This window comes from Mycteria americana, chromosome 19 (genome assembly GCF_035582795.1).
Source record: "Mycteria americana isolate JAX WOST 10 ecotype Jacksonville Zoo and Gardens chromosome 19, USCA_MyAme_1.0, whole genome shotgun sequence".
Classification (NCBI taxonomy): Eukaryota; Metazoa; Chordata; class Aves; order Ciconiiformes; family Ciconiidae; genus Mycteria; species Mycteria americana.
This window is the reverse complement of record NC_134383.1, coordinates 4,735,405-4,749,315: the sequence shown is the minus strand read 5'-3', so window position 1 is coordinate 4,749,315 and position 13,911 is coordinate 4,735,405. Positions and strand designations below refer to the sequence as shown.

General features: G+C 46.4%; 1 protein-coding gene across 8 annotated transcripts in view; it reads right to left on the bottom strand.

Annotated features, from left to right (window-relative positions):
- The window catches only part of GRAMD1B (GRAM domain containing 1B), a 143,482-nt gene that overhangs the window by 67,335 nt on the left and 62,236 nt on the right, over nucleotides 1-13,911 (bottom strand). Inside the window, exon 1 of one of the 8 annotated variants that reach the window (XM_075521384.1) lies at nucleotides 451-718. The exons of 6 other annotated variants lie outside the window; for them this stretch is intronic. In XM_075521384.1, the coding sequence (XP_075377499.1) occupies nucleotides 451-473 (23 nt within the window). In that variant the 5' untranslated portion in view covers nucleotides 474-718. Of the gene's footprint in view, nucleotides 1-450; nucleotides 719-2,595; nucleotides 3,126-13,911 lie in introns of those variants that run through there. One more of the 8 variants, XM_075521388.1, reaches the window with a different exon arrangement.

Genomic DNA, 13,911 nt, shown 5'->3' with positions numbered 1-13,911 from the left:
GCATAAGCAGATTGCGCACAAGTTCATGCACAACCATAGCGAAAGCTAGGAAGAGAAGGAGAAGGGGAAGGGGTAGCAGCAGCAGGGAGGAAGATGCAGCCAGACCAGAGGGAGGCTCACGGCATCACAGTCCTGATGCAGAGATGCCTGGACAGGAACAGCCCATCGTTGCATCTATTCCCGATGACTTCCCCGGCGGCTCCCTCCCCACCGCAGTCTGGCGCTGCCCCCGGCAGCCCGCGCAGATGTCCCCTCGCGGTGCTGCAGTGGCCCGAGCTTTGCGGCGCAGGCACCGGCCAACTTAGTGGAGCGCATCCCTTTCCTCCGCCGGCCCCGCCGCCTTCCCCCCCCCCCCCCCCCCGCAGCAGCGCTGCGCTCACCGCTGCGGCGCGCAGCGGGGCTGGGAAGGACGGTGATCGCGTCGCCCCCTTTCCCCAGCGCTCTGCTTACCAGGCGAGCTTGAACCCTTTCATTAGTACAGTCACGATAATCCGATGCCCGTGTCCTTGTCTGCCCACTGACAGCTCCAGAGGTCCCAGGACATATTGGAGGAGACCCGGCCGGCAAGCGTCCCCCGGGGAGCGCCGAGCCCCATGCACAGAGCCCCCCGCGCCGGGGCACGGCCGCCTCCCGCCCTCGGCGCCCCCCCAGACCCCCGCCGAGAGGCAGAGGGCTCCCCGCACTAGCAGCGCCAGGGGCTGAGCCGCCCCGCTCTCTGCTGAGCATGTGCAGCACCGGCAGGACAGCGCGCCGCGCAGCATGCCATGGCATCCGTGCGTGCCCGCCGCGCCGCCCCGCGGGGGCAGCCCCCGGCCCCCGCCCGCCCCGGGCCCGCCGCCGCAGCGACGCTCGGGGCCGGGGCCACAGCGCCCTTCGCCAAGGAGCCAGAAAAAGGGCCTCTCGTCCCCTCCCTCCCCCCTTCGCCTCATTCCAGGGCAGGCATAGTCAGCCCCCCAGGGCTCCCACTGGTTCTCTGCGCGGCGGTTAATTAACGCACCGCTCGCTCCGACCGCAGAGCGGGAGCAGGCACAGTAACAACTGCTATGGAAAGTGGAGAAGTGCCTCACTGCACCCGAAACTGCAGGGGAGACAGTTCCTGCACCAGAGCTGAAGTACGGGGTAAGGAGAGTATCTTATTCTCATGACACCCACTGCCAGCATTTGCACAAACAGAAGAGAGGTCGTGTTGTAGCATTACTTGTCATATTAGAGTCAAGACCTCCTCCCCTCACACCTTATAATAAAGATCTTCTGCCCCACAGCACTCAGACGGCTAGGGCATAGGCAAAGCCTGAACAGAAGGGGGAAGAAAGGCCAGTTATTGCATCACCCCTGCATTTCCTGCCATACACTACACTTTTCCTAGGAATTCTTCTATTTATCTTGCAGGATCTAAACACACCATACTGCTCCCACTGCACAGGGAACAGGGCAGTATATTTCAAATAATCTATAGTTTAGATGATCCTTTACAAAGAAATAAAGTACTTCAAAAAGTGAAGCTTAAGAGTGTCCAAGGGTAAACACACACACACTCTCTCTCTCTCTCACTGCATACAGAGAGCTCTGAGCATCTTTGGTCTTGGGACATAAAGCCTTGCTTATGAACCCTACAGGAATGCAGCAATTCCAACAGTGGTGGAGGAAAGACAGCAGTCAGGTATGTGAAAATAAAGACATACTACTATCTTGAAGGGGTTTTTTAATGCTATTTGTCATTCTTCTGCACCCAAACTCAAGGTCCACACAGACTGACACACAGCCCCAGCCCAATGACTGCAGTTGATGTCTCCCAGGGGAATGATACAACAATCTTGACCTGTGAAATCACCACCCTCCATTCTGTTCACCTCTCAGTGGAAAGGGGGGTGCTGGGGGTCCTGGTTCAAAGTATATGTTCTAGTTTACAAAGCTTTCTGTGAAAGTTGTCTTCATCACCCAAGGAAACACTGAGACTATAATGCTCACATCACCTTTGGGAAGTAACAAACATGTGCTTCTCTACTTCTGTATTTTGCTTAACAAACACATCAGATCTTTTTTATGATTCTCCCAAATCCTGAACAGACAGAAGCAAAGTTCCAGTTCTGAATGCAGCAGGAAGTCACTGTTGTAGGGCTTTGGTCATTCCAGGGCAAGTGAAAGGAAACTGCATCTTGGCAGTGGGGCTGAAGTTTCAGAAACTGTACAAGTAACACTGAACTGTCTTTTCTGGGGAGTTGAGTCGCAAAGGGAAAACTCAGCTCAGTGCTAACTCCCTCCAAATAGCTTCCCAAACACTTGGGACACATTGCACCCTCTGCTTCAGTATTAAATACCATCATGCTTGCGTCCACCTGCTGCAAAAGGAAACAACTAGTGTGAAACCCCATCTGGTTTAGAACTGTCTTCCACTCCATCCGTGAAAGAAAGTGATGGACAGTACCCTGCAGGAGAGCCCCATGCTAGGCAGAGAGATTTGAAACACCTTCTTTGATAAGTGTTTCCAACACAAACTTTGCAACACACCTTTTTGTTTATTTCTAGACAAAACATATTAACATAGCCATAAAGCTGGGCACATGCATTTCCACATGACAAACACGTAACTCCAGATTCAGCCCTCGTTAGGTACAACCTATATTGGATACCTGGCTTGGACTCCACTTTTCTCCATGAGATGCTTTGCATCTGTGGCCTGCAGGTTGTCAAGGAGGGAAGCAAATCACAATGCTGTAAAATGGGTCAGGAGACCTGCAAGCTTGGCAAATCTGGGACAGACTAATGCTGCAGAGTCACATGTTTAGAAATCAAAGCTCAGGCAAGAAAGGTATTAAGAGATAAGCAGCCATGTACTTTTTTTTTTTTTAAATAACATGAGGGTTAGAAAATTATCAAAGGAGATAGACCACTCAGAAGAAGCCAGCCAGCCACTTCTGCCACAATTCAGCTGGGATCTGCTCTCCGAAATCCTCGCAGCAGGAGCTTTGGTGAAGGGACTGCGGGTCACCCACCATCTTCAGTGAACCCCATGCCGGTGACCCCACTGTCACTGCTATTTACAGTCTCAATTCCACATTCACTTGACTGGTCCATCTGCATCAGCTAATGCTGCATGGGCAAACCCTTTCCTTTTTCTCCATCCTCTGCACAACTCCAGGGAAAAAAAAAAAAGACATTAACATTTAAATAAGGTAACAAAAGAGCATATGTAGATATCAAGAGAGATAGAGATAGGCTACGCACAGCCACCCTGTCCACCTCCGCAGTGCTAAGAATACTTATAAGACACACAAGTTGAATTCCAGATAAATTATCTACCTACTCCATCCCAAGCATCCATCCCACAAAACAGGAAAATAGGAAAACAGAAAAAAGCACAGTCAGAACTGTGGCTTGAGAGATCCAAACCCATTTCTGGCTCTGCGACAGACCTCTGTTTTGAAACTGGGTAAGCCCTATAATCCATGTCTTCTCACCCACCTGTGGAACTACACATTGTAAGGAGACATTCATTACATGGTTGTAATAAGCATCAATGGTAGATTGTTTTGGATTGCATAAATGTCAACATAAGTGACAAATGATCTTTGATGATCATGGTTTGGATGCAGAATGGCTTTCCCAAGCCATTGCTATTTTGGTAAAAATTCTTGAATTTTTCCATACAAATAATAGAAAAAAAGGCAAAAATAGTAATAAAAGTGTAAACATTGGTTTTCCTATTGGCATAATAGTTTAAAACAGTGAAAGATTCCTGAAAGTAGGTGACTTTTTGGCCGACATTAGCAATCACAAAATCCTGAAAACACCACAGCAATAACCTCCTTTATGTCTCACCTACCACGTCCTTTCCTCTCTTGCCTAACCAAAACCTCCAAATTCAACAGCAGCTATTTGAAACACATGGAGGCACACTTCACTTCTGCCGAGAAAGGCAGCAGTCTCCAAAGTACAAACGCTTAACTAGAGCACCAGGATCATGAGCCAGTTAAGAGTAACTACAACTTGTGTAACCCACCTCTCATCAGCCAGTCCTTCCTCCCTCACCCACATACCTATCTCTATACGAGATGCTGCAGTTGGGGCTCTCATGGCCCTCTGTTGACTGCCACCTCTGTACCCATATCAAAACTGCATCTTTTGCCTCTTCCTAAACAACATGCTTCTCTCTACACCTGCTCCTAACTTCCTTCTCTTCTCATTTCCTTCATTACTTTATATCCCTCCTCCATCCGCTATTTCGTAACATCTTTGTGGACTGCCTTCACTTCTTTCAGTGTTGTGTTCTGTTCTCAGCTCCCTTCAATACCTGTCATCAGATCACCTCCCCCCCCCCAACATTTTTTCATGTTTTCTTCCCATACCAATCTCCTCTATTCTTCATACTTGTTTGTATTTGACCTATTTAGAGCCATGTGTATTTCACCAACGACCACCCTTCATACAAGATGTTAGATCAGGATGTTCATAATTTTCCCTTCTAGCCATAAAATCTCTAAGTCAAAGCATTTGCTTATTGCAATAGAATTTTGATTGGGAAAGGGATCTCCTTTTTTAATTGCAAAATACTAGGTACATCATTTGCTAAGCATAAAAAATAAATAACAATAAGACCAGTTTACATGGTGTCTGTTGTCCCGCCTCATCCCCCGTCCCTCCCCCCAGGCAAAATTCTCGTAAACTTCCAAAAGGATTAAAACAAGGTAATTTGGATCCTGGCCTACTGCCAGTAACATTTTGAGTACTTCTGCTCCAGAGCAAGAATACCATGAATACAGCCTCCCTTGTGGCTTCTGGTTGCTTCCACCACCAGTCAGGATGAGGAAGTCAAACAGCACACGCAAACACTAAAAGCAGCAACAAAGTAAAAACCATGCAGAACTTTCTCAAACTGAAGAAAGACTTGGAGATTATGAGTAGCAGAAAAAAGACCGGATGTTTTCCTGACCTGTAACTATAAACTGTCAAGGCCACATGAATTAAAAAAAAGTTAGGGCTGTAATACACAAAACCAGAGGAGTTGGGTGTTTTTCTGACCTCCAACTTGGATGAAAGAAGTACTAAATGGTACTGTCCAGATGGGACAGTGCTTTACATGCCCTCTGCACAGGCAAGAACATCTGTACAAAGTGACAGACAGTAATGAATTAGATCTCGGTGTTCTCTTGCATTCTGGTCAGATGGCCAGAAACAGGCAATTCGTACGCAGCATTCTGCCACCTCCCTTTGTCAGGGCCTGGATGAAAGCTGGAAGCACAGAGGCAACTACAGAAATCAAGTCATACAACAGTATTTCATATTTAGCACTATTTTATTCACATACCACCTATTTTGCATTACCCTGTTGTCCTTTTCCCCTTACATGTACTTCTCCAATCAATCCCAGCCTGAGCAAGTGCTATCTAATAAAAGCCCAAGGAAATAATCTCTAAGCAAAAGCTCTGCAGTACTGTAAATAGGCATCTTTTCTGGCTTCACTCATCATTCCCATTACAGCTCATAAGAGGAACACATTTCCTTCAAGATGGAACAAGTAAATCAGGTGCTTAAATATCTCGCCCCCACCCTAAAAGGTCTGAGGACTTTCCATGTGCGTACTTGCAGTACAGAGAACAAGAACCTTTCAGTGTCAGGGGAATGAACAGCAGCTCCCTGATTAATGTTCCTCATTTCCACTAGTTGATTACCTGGAAGGTGATTCATGCTTTCCCAGGAAGCATTCTAGCTTCACATTGGCCTGATTTTTTTTGGGGGGGGGCTCTCTAACAGGTTAACTACTTTTCCCCTTGGCACTCAGCAAGGAGCAGGGACAAAACAATCAGCGTTCCTACTTTTAGCAGGGCACCATGTAAGCAAAGCTGCGAGGTGACACGGCACCATGATCCCAAAGCAAGGTGCCCCATACCATACAAGAGACAAACAGTTTTCCGATTCCACCAACAGTTCTGAAAAGCCTCAAGACTAGGATGAATAATTGATTACCCTAGGATGAAAACCATAGGCTACAAAATAGTAAAAGCTGCACCCCTCTATTTCTGATGTGCTAAATATGGGACCATTCTTTGGCATGTCAGGAAATGGCAGTTCTTGAGATACCCCGAAAGGTGCCCCAGCAGAAAAGGAAGCAACAGTGCAACACAATGGAGAACAGCTGTGAAAGTAAGTAACATCCTGATATTACATCCCATGGACACTTTTGGCATCATCTCAGGGTGAGAAAATAAATCTGTTAAACCTTCTCCAAAGCTCTTTGCTAGCCTAGGCTAACCCCAGCAGAAATCAAGCAAAATGAATAGCATCCCTTGGAGGCTCCAAACCAACTGTAACCAGGGGTAACTGACTCAAACCCGGAAAAGAAAACAGGCCATGGAAAAACATTTGGACTTCAACAATAGGGGACTAAACATCAGCACTTGCCATGGTGTAAGTCCAAATGAACCTGTATATATTCCAGTAATGTTTACATCATAACTAATTTCCAAGATCTATCTGTTTTCGAAGGTTCAAACCAGACTCATTTTTTCACTCAAGACACATTTTCCTGAAAAGATAATTCGGTTTTCAGTACATTCACACTAAGATGGTGCTTTAACACCAAAGATCATGTCTTCCTTTCATTAAAAAACAAGAAACTATAAAAAACAGGTACAGACAAAAAGAATTTTCAAGTGACTTTGCTGGTTTTGTTTTTGAAAATGTCTGGTTTTCAACACAGAAAAGCTAGAGTTCCTCAAATGCCACAGCAGCTATAATAGAAATGGAGAGCGTCATTTTCAGTTGGCTTCAATGCCCACTGGCCCTTCCGCATTCTCAGCGGTGATTTTTTTCCAAGCACTACAGCTATAAGTGGGTTTGCAGTGACAGGCAGTTGAAGTTTGAGCAAACACGATAGCAAGGATGATTTCACCTTTATAAAGCCAACATTCATCCAGAAGTACTTCACACAATCTATTGACAGACACTAAAAAACTCAAAACCTGCAGACATGCAACCCAGTCCCAGGGCAAAACAGGGCAGCTGCTCACCAGTGTCAACCAGGCTTCTGGGAAATGGAATTGAAACGTATACCGGATTTAGCAGAAACAAAGGCAAAAAGGGAAGAAAACTCAAAACTCAACTTGAATTCTAACTGAGACATAAGAATAAGCCCTAGATCTGTTAACAGCACCACAGGGGGGTTTTTTAACCATGGACTTCTACCCCCGGGTAGAACAGTTACCTCCTGGAACACAGCATGCCATATCACCACGCCAGAGCATCCAGCTCAGTGCAAGCTCAAAAGCAGCAGTTTTATTACTAATGCCACTTCCCAGTCTTTCCAAACTATGACTCTCTTCAACCATGCTTAATTTCTAGACCCTGCTGAGATAACAGCACAAGATACATTTTGCAGACACATTCCCTGCATGTTAACCTTGTTCTGATGCCAAGGCAAGTCACACTGGTGGCAGGCTCATGCTAAAAAAACAAACCGTTTGCCATGAAGACACAATCAGCAGTCCCTGCCATGAGACACAACCATCCAACGGTGAGACTGTCTTGTGCTTCCCAGGTCTCACCGAACCATGCTGAACCCATGCATGGTATACATCTCCCACCTCTACCTCATAAGCCTATCTCAATCCATCCAGTTCCATTCCCACAGATTTCCAGTCTGCCAGCCCACAGGAAAGCAGAACCTACAACCTGGCAAAAAAGCAAGCAGCACAGGCAACAGAGAAGCCTTACAGAAAAGGGCGGATGCATCTATAAGCTCGAATTACTTTCGCACTCGGCACTCCCCCGAGATGCTTTCCAAAAAAAGGAAATAAAGCTGCCAAAAGGCATTTCTACTCACACAACACTCCCCGGGAGTGGGAAACCTGCCCCTAAAGCACCCTCTAGCGACACTTTCCCATACAGCAGCAAAGCAGGCTTCTGCCAGCATCCCGGCTCCCGGGACAAACTGCCACCAACAGTAACGCAGACTCCCCTATTTCTACCCCCACCCCCCCATCTTTGCCTAGAGCATCAACATTTCAAGATTTTCTCAAATCTTTACAGGAAAAGCAACATATTGAGACTGTGGCCACAATGTTACTTCCTCCCAGAACCCAAATCCCATCATCAACCCCAGCACTAGCACCAACTCCCAGCGTCAGGGAAAAGGGTCAGCAGAAAGTAAAAAGGGCAAGAGACAAAGTAAGAAGTTGCCAAGCGAAACCACTTACGCACAGTGAGGCCGGCAGCATTTCCATCCTACCTTTGCTGTCGCCATATCAGACGTCTCCATGTTTTCTGCTTGGCCTATCAGTGAACAAGAGCATTGAAGGAAAAGGGAGGGGAGAGAAAGGGAAAGTCAAAAAGAGGATGAAGAAAAGACGACAAACAGCTTGACAGGAGGACGAGAACAAGAAAGTCACTTAAGAGCTAGTCCCAAGTCTTCCCTCCTGCCCCTACAGATGGGCAGAAAACACACCTCAAGCAGATGGTCCCAATTTAGATACGTGACTGGAGTCTGGCACAAGGCCTGAGTCACTGCCATCCCCCCCAACTCCTCCCCCCTGCCACCACCCAAAGGTCTAGTAGGATGCTGAGGAACAGAGAAGACCCTCCTCCCAGCTTCCTTTTGAAGGCTGAGCTTCTGCAGGGAGCAGGCAAGCAACCCATCTTCCAGACATGCTGCTCATTCTCCCTCTCACTCTATGGGAAGGGAGTGACACAACCAACCCCCCGAATGGGTACTTTAGGAATCAGGAGAAAGGAAGAAAGCAAGTGGGTTTGGGGCAGTGCACAGGTAAAGGAGAAGGGATCAGATGTGAGGAGGATGGAAGTAGGGAGGGAAGAGGCAGCTTCTGAAAGGAAAGAGTGAAAGGGGTCAGCCAGACAGGCAGAAAAGCAATGGTGCAAAATAAGCATACCAGAAACAGACCATTTAGAGAGATTTACACGTGCAGAGAAAAACGCAAGGTGGAGGCTAGTCATCTGCACCCTACTGAGAACACTCACCTCAGAGTAACACTCCAAAATGATTGGGCCTAAACTAGGAACTCTTTGGTGCACACTCTCAGCTCAGAGTGAAAATATCAAATCATCATCTAAGGCAAAATTTGTCCCAGCATCAAGAGGCATCCGTAGCTGCCGCGGCCCTGCCTGGCTGAGGCCGGCCCTGATTGGCGGAGCAGAGTGACTTCATGCCGCCCCATTCATCACCCAGCGTCTCCCTCCCCGGTCCTGCAGGCTCCTCCTGGCCTACTTTACTACAGTAAATCAGTCTGGAGCTTATTAGCTAGCCAGCCCAGGAACCGTTGTACGCAACTCCTCAGAGCGCTCTGGCACTGGCAAACCAGACAGACGTGAGCAATCCTGGCTAAGAAGGAGGTAGAAAAAACACCGCAGAGCTCAGTCAAATTAAGAGCCTCTGAGGGCTAGAAACATCGCTGCTTGAAAGTGCTTATTCATACAACAGTGCAGCACGCTGTGCTCAGGCACACAGCAGGCACCACAGTATAGTACTCAAAGACCAGGGGCACTGGCAAATAATTCACAACACACTACACAGTTTACACACACTGAAGGGCAGCTATGTAGTCCCTGCAAAACCATACCACTGCCGTTCCCTTGTGCACAGGCATACACACACCCCGGCCCACAGAGCAGACCCGCTGGGTTTTATTATATTAAAAGTATTTTGCAGTGCTGTCATTAGCATGCACTGGAATATAAATAACAGATGTCACAATCATGCAGATGCGCAATGCAAACACTAGAGAGGGCCCAGCAGTCCACAGACAGACAATACTTAGCACTCAAACCACCTCTAAAAAGGGCCATCAGTATACCAGATACATAGAGAACACTCCCGCCAAGTCCTGTCTTGGCATACAGGAAACATTTTTCTGGTATGTTTCTCTGTTGTGATGCATTCATGCAGTCACCTGCTTGTACAAATCAAGGATGCCACACTTCACCTTTTTACTCAGCATGTTCAAATGCATCACCTTCATATGCTTATCAGGGACATAAAGCCCACCACACATAGATCATGAGCCACGGGATGCCATAGTATATATTTTTGAATCTCCATCCCAAGCATTGCTTTGGATATAATGCAGCTTCAATATACCCAATCCAATGCCACATAGGAAAAATATCACCACACCACCTGAGTTAGACTCACTAGGGTAAGGATTGTCATCCTTGTTGCACACTAGGGGGATTTCCAAATGCCTCCTATGCTATAACGCCGATGACAGTAGTCCGAAAAGTAACCGTAAGACATCCACTGCAGAGATACACAGGCAGCAAATGCACACACTGTGGGCAATCTACTCCCAACCCCTTTTATGGAGCCACTGAAGTCCCTTAATGGCAGGTTACTCACTTGGGTGCATTTTGCTACAAATATTCATAGCAGCATGGTTGCGGGGGGGGGGAACCCCCAACAGCCTCATGAAGGACCTTCAGCAAATCCTAAGCTAGAGAACCAGTAAAGCCTGACTTTGCAATTCAGAAAAAGCTGAATTGCCATGTGGCAATCTCTTTATAGCAGAGGCTAAAGTTCCAACAGGGTGCAGTAGCTCATGAACTTAAGAGCAAACAGGAAGCATCTCCTGAGGAAGTCCACTTTTCGGAAGGGAAGAACCCACTATGACACACTTCAGGTCTGGGTAAGAATTCAAAGCTCTATAAATAGCTACAGCAATAATCATGTTAGCTCAGTGTTTGAGCTTGTAATTGCCTCCAAAAAGATATCTTACAAATTAGAAAACATTGCCTGTTACAAGCACTACCCTGCAAGTGTCACTGCCCCTTCAAATAGCCACATGCTGGCATGACTCATAGCCATTAGGGCATCCTCTGTATAGATACATCATTGTGGCTTTACTACTGCCCATCGTTACAGTTCTAGCTTCACACTAACCAGAGCAGACTCACATCTGAAAGATTCACAATAACTGAAAAATTTATTTATTCAAGTACCCACACAGTGGAAACAAGGGGTTTAGAGGGCTCAGATTAGTTCACTAGAAAAGGTGCGTGACCTGCAGGCACAGAATGCAACATGTTACCTGTGAGGCACCACTTCAGCTACAGTTTGATTCTCCCATATGGTGAGAAAAGAAAGTCTGCAGGAGTTGGGGGAGCAGTAAAAAAAAAAAACCCTGTGCCTCTGTAAAACATGCATGCAAAACAAAACCTGTTAGTAACAGAACTAGTGGGAGGGAAAACTAGAAGCAAATCAGGAAACATTATGGGGATAGAGAAAGAACTGCTATGAAGAATGTCAGAATGTAAGGAAGAGATAGTTTAACTGTTATGCACCTTAGTGTACAGGTGTACAGATCCCCAGGAAAATGTGCCAGATGGATAAACTCCTGAATCCTTCCCAAAGTCAGCAGTGTTCTGCAGCTCTACAGCCTCAGCAATCACAGCATCTGCAAGCTAGGGCACACCTCCATTTCCCAAGAAAAAAAAAAAAAAAAAAGAAAAAAACTCAGAAGGGACTCCCTCTTTCCTGCAGCAGCTGGGAAGTCACATGAGACTTCGTTTTCAGAAAGAAAATATGCATTTCACACTCTTGGCATCATGGGAGCTGTAGTCACACTGTATACAGAACAGAAAGTGCCTGTAAGCCATTTCTTTCTAAGCTATGTGAATGCAGTGTTTGTCATGGCATGCAAGTTACAACTTACAGTCTCGGAAGGGAGAGCAAGGTAGAACAGCATCACAGCAGAAAAGCAGTAGCTTCAGCTATCCTGAAAGAGGAGAATGGAGAGAAGCTCCCCTCCATCAAAAGGTGAAGAAAAATAATTCCCTATACAGACTTTGGAGGAAGAAAAACACTATTGTGTAAGGAGAAAGAGGTTCAGTATCAGGAGGGTGGATAAACTGTGATGATTCAGATTGCTACTGCTTCTCTTTCTTGAGCAATATTATAACAGAGGGCTGCTGCTTTCAGAGAGTCTTTTGGCTCTTTTCCCCCCTCATTGTCTTGCATGCTTGAACTCCTAACCTCCCATTTGCTTGAGATGGTGCAATAACCTCTCCCACCCCAGAAAAGACTCATTCACTCTGAAAAGGGGCAGGCTAACAACAGAAAACTTCACGACTCACGGCATGCTTCACAGAGAAATTCCTCCTTGATTTGAACTCGTCAGGAAATTTCAAGCCATTTTCTAATTTTTACCTTCCTTTGCAAATAAGTTGCAGCCACCAGTGAGAAGGCAGTAAGACTTCATTACCTTGGGCAGAAATATTACGGCCTGCTCATCTCCCTTTTCATTTAGGTCAAAATATTCTGAAATAGCTCATGACATGAAATAAGTCACATCACACCATAGCCCAATACCTTACCAGAACAAGATTTTCACTCAGGATAACGCTGAATATCTGGTCTCTCAAAATCAGACTACTTTAAAGTGCCTAACAGCCAAGACACTTTGGATCCCTTGTAACTTCAAAGTCTTTCTAGTACATCGAGCTAAATGTTTATATGGAATCCAACCACCTTCAGTCTTTGGACTGCCACTGCCTAAGGGGCAATCCACAGACACACATAGGTAGCACACTAGAGAAACAAAGCCTTCTGTAGTCACCTGGACCCATGGGATGTCTAATGCAACATCCTATCCTGGGCAAAAAACTAACCTCATACATTTCAGATAAATGGGTGAAAACCTTGTAGCAAGAACATACACCACGATAATTTGGTTTTAAGAATAAAAACCCTAGAGAAATGACTGCAAATTCATGAGAGGAAGAGAAAGGTCCTGCCTCCTTTATTTCCGAAACCCGAGACAGAAGAAAGCAGCTAAAGCAGGGGTTCAAGACCCAGGTCTTAAACACAAGCTTCCAGTTTGCGGAGAGGCATTTCAGACCCCCAGTGAAAGCCTCCCACAGCCCAAGTCACTTACTACCTTGTGCATGTTTGAGGGGTCTTCCAGTAGCAGTGGCATCAGCAACAGGATAGAACAAAGAACGGCAGGCTGCAAATCGGAATACAATACAGAGGATGCCTGTTTTCCCCACAGTGTCACATACCACAAAGCTACACTTCATTGGGGAACCCAGAATAAAGATTCCTAGTTTCTGAGGGGACTGATGCATAGCAGGCGCTGCACAAAGCAACAGCCTGCTCAAGCTCACATAAAGAAGTCTGAGCACTTACACGTCTAAGCCTGAAGCAAAGATTCTTTTCCAAAGTAGAGAAATAACAAAATCTTACAATGCTGGAAGCTTTGTTAGACCCACATCCTTCAAGCAGGCCCATAATACATATGGCCTGTCATTTAAACACGAGGAAGGGATTAGGGGGAGAAAACACATAACAGAGCATACTACAACCAAAGATTCAGGATGGGGTTTTTAAGAGGGAAGGGAAAACAAGCAGGAGGGATGGCTTAAGGAAAAGTTTTAGGTCAAACTTGCAGGAGAACAGGAAAAAAAAAAAGCAGAGAGGCTCAAGGACGGACCTTGGCTAGTACCATTACAATGCCTGACCTTGTTACGATGCACGGTGCAGTGGGGAGACGCATGCTGCCATCTTATCACCAAAACGCACAACAAATACTCTGCAAAGGCCAAGAAAGAAATGGATGCGAAGAAAAACAAGGAGAGAGGAGAAGGAAAAGAAACACAGACGTCAGCGAGCACTCACACGGTTACAGTCATCTGCAGAAATGGGGAAGTCTCTCCAAGTGCCAACGTGCTCCCCAGCAACCTGAGGAAGCGTCACTTCAGCAGCAAGGGAGCAAAACACTGTTGAATTGAAAGAGGATAGAATCCCAGCTTGTTTACACACGCACAGTAGTTTTGGGGAAAAAGCAGCAAAGCCGTGACCTCAGAATCCACTGTACTGTAGAAAGATGTAACGCCACCATTGAGACAGTTCTAGGATGGCTTTTATTGATATTACTGTAGTCACCACGGTTTGGCCCCAGAGGGAAG